Genomic DNA, 12,852 nt, shown 5'->3' with positions numbered 1-12,852 from the left:
ACATCAAACACATTTTTTAATTATTTGTTTGATCCTATTTCTGGCATTAATAGGCCAGAAACGAAGTCGAATATTTTCGAGAACGGTTTGCACACCGGCATGCAACAAGCGTTGATGTTCTGTAACAATATCAAATCTGTCACGTGATTTTTTGCGGGAAGTATGATGGGAAATTTTTGATCATATGAAATATTTGCCTTCTCCAGTCGCCCGCCCACTCGTAAAATATTTTGCTCATCAAGAAAGGGATTGAGCGCAAGTAAATGTTTGTCAATCGAAACGTTTGGGACTTTGTTCTGGAGTTTATCTATCACCGTTTTGGAATTTTCTAATTGGATTTTGTGAATAATGTGATTTGAAGCGAAATTTAGTTCTTCGTTTTAATTGTTTTAATTGTTAGTGGTCCGACCATTCTTTGTTCGCGAGATATCTTAGTATTATTAACGAATCTTAAGCAAAAGCCAACAACACGCTGCAATTTATTAAAATTACAGAATTTTGTGAAGATTTTGTTTGATAAAGGAGTGCACAAAAGGGTATTGCGTATAAGTTCCTGCTCAGGCAAATTGACAGTTTCATTAACGTTAAATATTTCTGGCCAAAAAATTATATTTGATTTTAACCATTGAGGTCCACACCACCAAAGGTGGCAATCGCGTAGTAACGCCGCCAGTGACGCCGCGTAAAATAAGGTCAGCAGGATTATCGGCCGATGGAACATGTCGCCAAGTTACATTTGTACAATTTTGTATTTCAGAAACCCTATTTGCAAGAAACGAATTAAGTTTCGATGGGGAAGTATTGATCCACGTAAGTGCAATACTTGTATCACTCCAGAAAAATATGTCATGAACCCTATGTTTAAAAATCTTGCATATCGAATTATATAACCTAACTAATAATAGTGTGGAGCAAAGTTCAAGACGGGGAAGTGTAATATGTTTGATCGGTGCGACTCGAGATTTGGAACATAGTAAATTGACAGAAGTATGTTGATTTTGATATACTGTGCGCACATATATGCAAGCGCCATGTGCCTTTATCGAAGCATCACAAAAACCATGTAATTGTAAGTGACAAATTTCGCTTCGTGAAAATAAAGGTCGTGGTATTTTTATGTCATTTAGAATAGTGATATCGCTTACAAATTGCGCCCAAGGAGTAAGTATTGACTTGTCTGTGATTAAATTTCAATTGCCACAAATCTTGCATCATTATTTTTGCAATAACCACAAAAGGAGATATCAAACCAAGCGGGTCAAAAATTTTTGCAATTGATGATAAAATTTTTCTTTTAGTTAATTTTGTTTCGATAATTATTTCATTGGTACGGATTTCGAATGAATCTGAAACGCGGTTCCAACAAAGTCCCAATGCCTTTACTTATCATCCGTTATATAAAACATTTCAGAATGCTCGTTTTCCAACGATGTAAATTTTAAAATTTTATCATCATTTGCAGCCCATTTATGAAGAGACATTTTTGCTTTGGAAAATAATGCTATTAATTCGTCCCTTAAGGGGGTATTCTAGTGTAGAAATTCAAAAAAATCGATTGTTTTTTATTTCATATTTTCAAAGTTTAACTATCTAGGAATATGGGTACGAGAAGGTTTTTGAAAATTTGAATTATTTTCGGAGATATAGGCATTTTACTGACTCGGTGTCCATGCTGGCTTGGCTTCACGCAAAACTTTAAATGCGTTTTTCTCAGAACAGACTTTTTCAGTACTACTGTTGACACGATTTCTCGAGTTTTAATCGACCGATTCACTTGAAATGTTCAGAGAGTGTTATTTATAGACCTATCTATAGCCCGAACTAGGATTATCCCCAAATTCCAATTTTTACTATTTTTAAAAAAATCGAGAAACTCAAAAAAACAGTAAAAAAAAACACTTTTTTTCGCCAATTTGTAAAAAAAATTTTTTTTTCTCATCGCTAGTTCACCCATTTTAAGGGCGATTGCGACTTCATTGTAGATTAATAATCTTTTTATTTTTTGCATTTTTGATGGCTAGGAGGGCTGAAATCATGCCAAGACTGAGGTGCCAATTTTTTGAGACCACCCACTTCATCAGCTGCAAGTTTTTACAATTATCAACTTTTTTATTTTTTAATTTTTGTTTTGTATTTTAAAATAATCAATAAACATGTGGTAAAAAAATGCATAGTAAAAACATTCATTGCTATCTTATACGACACTTTAAAAATGACCTAAAATTTATCGCTCTACACTAGAATACCCCCTTATTCTAACCGACTGCTCTAAAGTTTCGGAACCCGTTATTAAATCGTCTACGTAACAATCGTTACGCAACGCTGCGCAAGCAAGTGGATAAGCCGTACCTTCATCGCTGATTAGTTTGTGCAAGCACCGTATTGCCAAATATGGAGCGCAATCAGTTCCATATGTGACAGTTGTTAATTTCAAACATTTTAAAGTTTCGTTTGGACCTTCGCGCCACAATATGCGTTGTAAATCTTGGTCTTCTTTTCTAACTCGAATTTGGCGAAACATTTTAACTTTATCAGCTGTAAACACAAATTTGAAACATCTAAATTTTATCAAAATCTCGAAAATACTTTGCTGCAACTTTGGACCCGTATAAAGTACGTCGTTTGAACAATTTCCGGTTGAAGTTATAGCAGAAGCATCTTTTTAAATACCGCATGGTGTGGTAGATAATAATGCATACCGGAGTGATCAAAATTTGTTATAGCTGCGTGACCTAATGCGATATACTCGTTGATAAAGTCAGAGTACTGTTTTTTCAAAATAGTATTTCTTTCGAAGTGAGCTTCTAAATGCAAAAAGCGACGTTTAGCTTGCTGTAATGATAAACCAAGATTTACATCAGCACTGGGCTTTAAAGGCAAAGCATCCACATAACTTCCATCAATATCTCTAGAAACATTTTCCAAAAAATGACGCTCGCTTGAATAACTGTCATTTACCTCATCGATTTCCCCAAACCTTGCTATAGAGTTTATTAGCTGGACGTGATTAATGAAAGCCGTTAAGTTATCAACTAGACCAGAATTATTTCCGAAGTTTCCAGCTACAGCCCAACCAAAAACTGTATTTTGTAACTCTGGTTTATCTTTTCCAAGCATAATTGTCTCATTTAAAAGAATTTCAAAAAATATGTCGACACCGATTAACAACTCAACTTCGTCTGGCTTATTAAAATTTTGATCTGACAAATATACATTTTTGGTAAGGAAAATCTAGATCTCTCTATGTACTGTGACGGCAAATAATTTGATATTTTGTTTAACGACGATTTTTTCTGAAATCTGGAACTACTATTTGAAATTGTGCAATAAATAAAGTTACTGGATCGAAATATTGCGCCGTCAACGCCACTTAAAAGTAAATTTGAATTATGTAATTTAAACGCGAGTTTATTAGCAAGATTTTTCGTTATGATACTAACTTTTGAAACCGAATCTAATAAGGCTCGTATTTTAAGGGGTTTGTAGTTTACATTTCGAATAATTAGAGTAACAGTAGGCAAAATAGTGCGATTAAGATCTATGTTGGTGTGCATAACATGCGATGCTGTAGCAGTCGAAGTTCCAGGTTTTTCTACACTAGATATGGCGCTAGGTTCATTTTTTTTCTCTGAATGTAATAGAGTATTATGACGTTTGGGGCCATTTTTACAATGAAACCGCGCGAAACACCTTTTCTGAATGTGTCTCTTTCGGAGACAATTTGTACACATATTGTTTTGCGATATAAATATTAATCTGTCGTCTACCGTCATATTTAAAAATTGTTCACAATTATTAATAACATGGTTATCTTTACATAACGGACATGATTCAGAACTAATTTCTTCTTTAGAAAAAAATGTGCTCTTTTTTATAACTATATTTTTATTACTCGCTTTCGATTCAAGACCGTAAGAAATTTCTAACGCCGCCCGACTTTGTTCAACAAAGGTAAATAATTCGGTAAGCGTCGGCAGATTTTTGTGCGTTCTATTAGAATTGAATTATTCAATAGCAAAAATGTAAGTAAGGTATCCCAATTATCGACACCGATGTCCAAAGCCTTAAGGGAATTAATAATTTGTTGAGCAGAATTAATAAAATCTTTAAATTAAAGTGTCCTTAGTTATTTTTAACAGTTTCGGAATATCAATAAATTGCTGTAAAAATGTATAAGTTATGACACATTTGTTTTCAAATTTACTTGTTAATGTTTCCCACGCTACTTTATAATTAGCGCCGCTTAGTTGCAAATTATTAATAGCCTCAGCGACATCCCCGATAAGGTGTCCCTTTAAATAATAAAATCTTTGGACATCGGTTAATGATTTATTGTCATTAATTGTTGATACAAATAAGTCCTTAAATCCCGTCCAATCTTTATAAGAGACCTTAAATTGCGGGATATGTATATTGGGCAGTTTTATTTGCGCTTCGGGAGTTACTTTAAATTTTTCTAGATTAGATGATTCTGCTATTAATCTGTCAATTTTGTACGATACGTTTCTATATAATGTTTGAATCACTGACGTATTATCTGAATATTCATCCCATATTTTTTCGAATTCTAAAAATGTTGCATCAAGACGTTTTTTTACATTTTCTAGTAAATTAATTGATTCATCATTAAAATTTGTGTTCAATAAATGCTCAAAGTTATCTTTAATGTTTGCGCATTTTCTTAAAAGTTTTTTCACTTCTGCCATTTTAGGTTATTTAAAATCTGACTGATTATAGTTTACAATAATTGAACACTTTGTTAAACACAATATGTAATACCTGACGCGTTAACTGTTACAAATTTATAAATGTGATTGTTACAAAATGTCAATGCTTATAATATACAATGAAATAACAATCGATGAATTGTAACAGAAATCTAAAATTCTGTAGCGCTAAATATAAATTAAATACAAAGCCTTTACGAACAAGTATTAGTTAAAAATGCCGATAACAAATAATAATCAGTAAAGTAAATATAAAGATAAATAAACAACGATTACAACCGTAGTCGTGAAATTGGTCCAGGAAAGTATGAGCTGCTCTTCAGGAAGGTCCTCAAAGTCAGCACTCTGGATTCATCTGAATGTTTCTGATATTGGGTTGGCCTGCTTAGCACGCTGTCCAGGAAAGTATGAGCTGGTTCCTTTGTTAAAGAGATGAAGTCAGCACTCTGGATGCAAATACCAAGTTACCAAAAATATTGAGTCTTAATATTACTCGAAGATAATTTCAGTTGCTGATCTATCAAAAAATTAATTAAGCTGCCTCAGATAAAACACCAAAAGATTGAAGTCAGATCTCTTGTTTCAAAAAAATGCACCACCGTCTTGGATATTAGATAACAAAAACAACCACGTGGAATTAATTGGCGGGAAAACACGTGCACTTATTAAATTTTATCACAGTTTATCGCGATACGTGCAAATTACGTGTTCATAACACGCCACGAATCAAAATTTAATTCAAACACAGAATTCATGCCACTAAATAATCCGTACAAAGTTCTATTAATTTAACGGTATTCACTATATAAAGCACTAATCGAGCACTAGTTGTATTTATAACAAACTTAATATACGGCTCGAAGATGATCAATGGTTGGGCTGGCTACCATCAGTAATTAATATAAAAGCAGACTGTAAGTAAATAATTGTTTTCTGACGATAACCGTTCCAAATTTGAATCGTACTGAATAAAAACACTGTGATTGGTATAAAATCTGCATATATAAAAACTTCAAACTATTGCAAATACAGCGGTGATTGAATATACTTGTTGACTGTCCCGCTGCATTGTCCAGACTAACTTAAAATTATGACTGTCGAGTGTACAATAAAAACAGCCCTTGTGTGAATGACACAGAGCAGAGGCAGCAATATTCTAAGAAGTGTATGTGTAACGCAATACTCGGCGCCAAGGCACGTTGCATTGCAAATGTCAAGCCATCAGAATATGTTCTGACCAGTATATAAGTGAGCTTTAAAACTTTACCAAAATTAAAATTGAAATCTGAATTATTTTCGATATACAAAAAAAATTAATGAAATGTTTTTTTCACAAAACAATTGTTTTGTCAACACAAGCTGAAAGTTTTTTGAATCATTTACGCTTAGTTACGAATCGGACGCTTAGTTCTCTCAAAAACTGCAATTTTTTGCACATTTATCACTGTATCTCCGAAACCGCTGGACCCGTCTTTGCATAAAACTAATCACTCCTTCTCCCCGTCATTACGCATTGAATGTTTTTTGGATCATTCAAATCGGATGCTCCGATCTCTCAAAAACTCGACTTCTATTTTCTGCACCCTTTGCTCCGTATCTCCGAAACGTCTGGACCTGCCTTTGCCAAAAACTAATCAGCACATCTCCTTATCAATAGGAATCGAATGTTTTTTGAACCATTCAAATCGGTTTATCCGTGCGCCCGAAAACGTGATTGAAAAATTGTATCCATATTATATCCAAAATGTTCAGAAACCTTCAAAACGTCGAGAAATGTAAAAATTTTCAATTTCGATTTTTGGACGATTACAATAACTTACCCTACGGAAAGTTTAACTGACATTTTTTTATTTTTTTCTTAATTATAATTTATTTCAAAACTTTAAACGGGTTTTTCTCGAAACACGATTTTACAATGCGCACCGAAAATAACTAGCACAATTTGAATTTTTTTATTCGAATTTTTAACGGTATATTTAAAATTATATTTTTAAGAGCCCATCATAGCGGTTTTTGTATATATTAATTTGTTCATCAATTATTAACAAATTACTGTCCGTTTTTTTCGTTGAAATTCAACGATTTTGAATAAAGTGCTCGCCAAACAAACAAAATTTTATTTTCGATAATTTGAAATCGATATTTTTTAAATCCGCTATGATGGGCACTTTAGAATGTTAATTTAAAATTTACTATTGAAAATTCAAATGAAAAAAGTTAAAATTGTTGTAGTTATTTTGCGTTCCGCTAAGCCCCTCCAATTTGAAGCGGATCGCCGAAATGGAAGTGGTATCACCGTTTTTAATTTTTTTTTACAATTATATTTTATTTTGTTGCTTTGAAGTACAATAAATAACTATCTTTGAACTACCGAAAAAAATAAAAGTGCTTATAAATTGATTGAATATGTTAGCCTGAAAAGTGAATGAACAAAACTTAATGAAGCGGAGTTAGAATGAAGGATATTATCTAAGAATTGCATAAACTGAATGGCAAAATTAAAATTATTTATTTGATTCGAATTATTTTCGATAATAATATTTGAGAATTAAAAAAAATATATGTTTTAGTTTTTTTTTTGAAAAACAATCTTGTCGTCCAAAAAAGCAAAAGCTTTTTTAAATCATTTAAATCGGATTTTTCGTTTTCTTAAAAACTCGGTTTCTATCTTTGCTCCGTATCTCCGACTTGTATTTGTTAAAAACTAATCAGTACGTCTTCCCATCAGTAGGAATCGAATGTTCATTACATCATTCATACACGAAATATAACACAAATACACAGACACACATATCAATTTTTTCTATTGTATTCCAAAATGTTCAGAAACCTTCGAAACGTGAAGATGTGCAAACATTTTCGATTGCGATTTTTGAAGGATTACAATAACTTACCGTACGGAAAGTTAAAAGTATATACTGAAATTAAATGCATTTAAATTGTCACTATATTATAAGTAGATGCGAATTAGCTAATACAAAATCAGTTTAAAAAAAACACGATCTTTCGCATAAACCACACAAAAGATACAAATATTATATAAATAATATAATTTTCGAAATAAATTAATTAATATATTTTATATTATAAAAATAATGATTATTAGAATACTTTCAGTAGTAATTTTTGTAAATTACTAAAGTACTATATAAAAGGCTTCTACATCAATTTTTTTTTTTGATTTATTTTTCATAGCGAACTATACAAAGTACATTCAGCTATATTTTATTAGAGGTATATATTTACATCAAATGACTGTGAAATTGTAGTACTGATAAAGAATGGTCACAATAAGGGCTTTATTGTCACAATGTTACAACTATCATTCAAAAAAAATGTTTTTTGGGTTTGTTGATACTACAATGTTTCATTATATCATTAATTTATATGTATACATATCATATAACTATAAAATAAATATTTTCGCATTCACAATTTCTTAAGAATCGTTTCGGCGTATCGCGCACTGCTTTGCGTCCGAACGAACTCTATGCAATTGCAGGGTACTATTAGCGTTACGCGCGGGTGTACTGACTCCGGTTTTTTCAATTTTCCAATGTGTTCCACTAAATTGATCTGAACAATATTTGCAATACACAAAGAAAAAACAATAGGCTTTCGAATAACGCTAATTAGAAAGTGGTCCAAATAAATGCACTACCCGAAATAATCAATTGAAAAATTATTTTGTCTTTTTCAGCTAATAGTAAACGATTTTTTGGAATCGATTGTTCTATATAATGTGGTCTGGGTCAATGTGACTAGAATCACGTAAAAATTTTTTCGATATCTTTTATGGTTACGCCAAAAAGTGAGTTTGAAAGAAGGGGCCACTTTGGCATATTTTCAATGATATCTCGCTCGGCCATAAATGAGGTACAAAGTTGAAAATTGGTATATCGGTTTTTATCAAATTGACCCATAAAATGGCGTATAAATTATTTAAATACCAGGGTGGGGCCGATTCTGTATGGCAATGCGCCCATACCCTTTATTACTCTGAACAAGAAATCAAGCATAACAATAGTTTGTGCAGCTGTGTATCATTTATATACAGATATACTCGTACTTCATAATGGACATCTATGCAATTTATTTATTGATAGTGTTAATGAAATTATTCAAGATGTATGAACGAATAATATAGAATTCATTAAACAGCAATTACTTCACTTCTCTAATGAAGGTTCAAGTCCTAAATACTAATTACTACGACAAACCGATCATGTCGTATTTGAAGTATGACTTTAATTTCATTATTGTAATATTTTTAATGCTATTATAAATGCATATATAATTTATAATTTATCATTATATAAACGTATATAATGTTTGACACTAATAAATGTGTGCATCAAGAATGTTACCATATTACTAATAAATATTATTCAAAATTGGTATATGATGTATTTATTTTTACTTAACTTGAATTTGCTACTTAGTAGCAAATAAGTTTTACTTCAATCGCGTGTGATCCTTACGGGCACTCTTTTTCTTTTTTTTAATTTAATCTTTTATAAAAAAAAATAATTTTTAATACGGGAAGCAATTTTCCCTACGTGAAGATGCCATGCACCACTAGTTTAACCAGAAAACAAAGGGTCTTAAGGGTCCTTAGACTATCATGATTATTGGACTTAACTTAAAATGTCAGTTTTCACAAATGGCAAACCAAACAACTGTCGCATTTCTAAGTGATGTATTTTTTAACTTCCAGATTTGAATGGTTAAAAAAACATTCGATTCCTATTGATAGGGAGATGTGCTGATTAGTTTTTGGCTAAAGCAGGTCCAGCAGTTACGTAGATAAAGAGCAAAGAGGGCAGAAAATAGAATTCTGAGAGAACGGAGCATCCGATTTGAATTATCTAAAAAACATTCAATTAGTAATGATTGGGAGAAGTTTTGGCAAAGGCAGGCCCAACCATTTCGAAGATACAGAGCTATATGTGCAAAAATGGCAGTTTTTGAGGGAACTAAGCGTCCGATTTAAATGATTCAAAGAACTTTCTATTTGTTTTAATTTAAAATAAAAACAGTAATACAAAAATAATAACATAAATGAACTATGACGTGATGATGTATGCCGCGTACAAAGTCAGGGCGCGAGCAGACACTGGGCTAGGTGTTTGGTAGATCGTAAGGCCATTTTTTGCTTAGTCTTCTTAGCGGTCTGTGAATCGCTTGAATAGTAGAATTTGTATGCTGGTTTAATTTATTGTTCAAAGATGAACTTGTAATTTTGATCATTTCGTTGACTGTAGAGATTATCAAATCCTTATGTAGGCAAAAGTTTGAAATATACCAAGGCGCATTAGTTAGGATACGGAGAATTTTGTTCTGGCACCTTTGAGTGATGATTAACTTCCCGTAGGGTAAGTTATTGTAATGGGCCGAAAATCGAAATTGAAAATTATTGTTTCAACTTTTTTTTCAATTTTTTTTTATTCGGTGGGACCCGTGATTGAAATCCCATTGGACTCTAATAAATCCCATAAATCACTAATCCACGGTATACCCCAGCTTACTACTTCGATATTTGTTTACTTTTGACTTTTGTCTTTTTTGATTGATTTTGATTGAATGGGTTGATAATGTTTATTTATTTAAATTGTTATAAATGTGAAGCCGATTTTTTCTGAATAATACCTCAATATTTACTTAATTATAGATAACCTTTATCATGAATTTGATTTTGATTTATTTTTATATTAATAGGGACGGCGTTACCATATAAGCGCGTTGTATGTTGTCGATTTAAAAAAGTTCAGGAGAATTGCTGCAGGTGATAGATTGAGAGGGCAATATCAAGCACTTAGTCAAGATCCAAATAGTTTATCGAATTTAGGTAAGTACAACTACTTGTTTTTAATATTTATAATACTGAGTTTAATAAACAAATTATGGATTGAAATAATTAATTATCCCGAACTTTGACTGGATTTGATCCATTTTATAGATGTGTCTTAAAAAATTACTAATAGTAATACGAATTATATTAAATTTTATTTTTATTAATAAAGCAACATTAATATTGCTACTTTAAAAAACTAAGTAGCTAACTAAGGCGTATGCTTTAAGTTATAAATACTTTTTTGAAACTATTCTTGTTTTCCCAGATTTGTCTAAAATATGTAATTCATCAACTTAATGAAAAATGTTCTGTTTTCAAAATAAACATGAATAAGAAAAACTTCTCATAATTCAACTTGTAACTCTTCATAAATTGCCAATGCCATAGATTATTTGCCAATCTATTCTAATCAGTGATTTTTTAAGTAAGTGATAATTATGTAATAAATGTAAATAGATTAATTTTTTTTTTGTAGATCAAGATTTGCCAAACAACATGATACACCAGGTGGCTATCAAATCGCTTCCACAAGAGTGGCTATGGTGTGAAACATGGTGTGATGAGGACAGCAAAAGTGAAGCTAAAACAATAGACTTGGTAATTTTATGTTATATTGTTTGATGTATATACCTACTCTATGGCGTTAATGAATCGTCGATGATAATTTTATCATCCACAGTTTATAATTGAAGTATTTGCTCATTGACCTATTTTTTTGATGATTTTGCTTTTGAACAATTATTAAGTATTTTAAAAGTGAAATGATTTTAAATACAATTACTTTTGGCGACTTTATAAAAGCTGTTCTGTTATATTCTCTGGATTATCATATAATATTTACAGTTTTGTAACAATATATTTTTCTACTATGCCCTATTTTTCTATACAATAACATATTATGTTAAATGAGCATTTTGAATTTAGTGTAATAATCCGCAAACTAAAGAAGCTAAATTATCTGCTGCTGTCAGAATTATTCCTGAATGGTCGAGCTATGACAATGAGATTAAAACCTTACAAAATAAAATTGATGCTAGCCATTTGGCAGAGGACATTGATGGAAATGCTAATCAATTATATGGTTTGTCAAATAACATCAATTATCATTATATTTACTATTTATAATTATTATGTATGTAATTTCAGATACTGATGATTTCATAAGTTCATGGCACAGTGAGTTATGATAAAGGTTTTTTTTTACCGAGAAATGAACTAGTGATTAAAATTTGCTAAATAAATAAATTAATATGAATGAGCATCTGTTTTAATACTATACTTACTTAAATATTTCATTATTTGTTTGCGAATTTTGAAGATATGCCTACGTGGAAATACTGACATACTGTCATTATTATGTAATTTCAGATACTGATGATTTCATAAGTTCATGGCACAGTGAGTTATGATAAAGGTTTTTTTTACCGAGAAATAATCTAGTGATTAAAATTTGCTAAATAAATAAATGAATATGAATGAACATCTGTTTTAATACTATACTTAAATATTTTATAATTTGTGAATTTTGAACATAACTCACCTCAACATATGCCAACGTGGAAATACTGCAATACTGAAATACGACGCCAGCAGAATCATAAAATCTAACAATACTCGAGGGAGGGTATAATAATAAGTTAAAAAACAATATCTATGAACACTTAAATGGTTTAAAACAACTTTAATTGTCGTTAGTAACAATAATATGTAAAACAACACAACATAATCATTTAAACAAAGCTTATTAATAAAATATATCAATGCATAACAAAACATAATTTTTTAAACAAAGATAACCAGACTTCTTTGTGGAATCTTTTTTTTTCTTTTCTATTTTGTCTTAGTTAAGTTAGATTTTTTATCTGTTTAGGCTTTACCAGAAAAGGACAAGAAACACATGCCACAACCTTACCTACTAATTTTGTCACGACCATATTCCACGCACAAACTCCGCTTGATCCAGTTTTTTTTTCTTTTTTTTTTTTTAACTTATAAAAACGTCGTCGTCCAATTTATAAGCTCTTATATTTTGTCATTCAAATACGAATAATGAAATTTACAGTGTTTATAATAATCTATTTGAAATCGAGTAATATTTCTCAAATTTCAAGACAACAAATTCAGAAACTAGTGGGGTGGGTGGCATCGTGCCTTAAGGCAAATTGCTGGAACTTCCCGTACTGTAACGAAATGTTCGAGGAATACTGAATGTTTTCAAATAGATTATTATAAATATTGTAACATTGTCTAATATTGAAAGTTGAAATTATT

General features: G+C 31.1%; 1 protein-coding gene across 1 annotated transcript in view; it reads left to right on the top strand.

Annotated features, from left to right (window-relative positions):
- The window catches only part of LOC113370316 (UDP-glucose:glycoprotein glucosyltransferase), a 402,309-nt gene extending 390,469 nt beyond the window's left edge, over nucleotides 1-11,840 (top strand). The window contains exons 23-26 of the mRNA XM_026610986.1: nucleotides 10,446-10,575; nucleotides 11,057-11,178; nucleotides 11,506-11,662; nucleotides 11,728-11,840. Coding sequence (XP_026466771.1) covers nucleotides 10,446-10,575; nucleotides 11,057-11,178; nucleotides 11,506-11,662; nucleotides 11,728-11,768 — 450 coding nt within the window. The 3' untranslated portion in view covers nucleotides 11,769-11,840. The remainder of the gene's footprint in view (nucleotides 1-10,445; nucleotides 10,576-11,056; nucleotides 11,179-11,505; nucleotides 11,663-11,727) is intronic.
- Nucleotides 11,841-12,852: the final 1,012 nt, after the last annotated feature.

Source organism: Ctenocephalides felis, unplaced genomic scaffold, assembly GCF_003426905.1.
Source record: "Ctenocephalides felis isolate EL2017-DRISC unplaced genomic scaffold, ASM342690v1 CF-g0.4_SCAFFOLD_01492, whole genome shotgun sequence".
Lineage (NCBI taxonomy): Eukaryota > Metazoa > Arthropoda > Insecta > Siphonaptera > Pulicidae > Ctenocephalides > Ctenocephalides felis.
The sequence above is the reverse complement of the archived record's forward strand: the minus strand, read 5'-3'. Positions and strand labels throughout refer to the sequence as shown.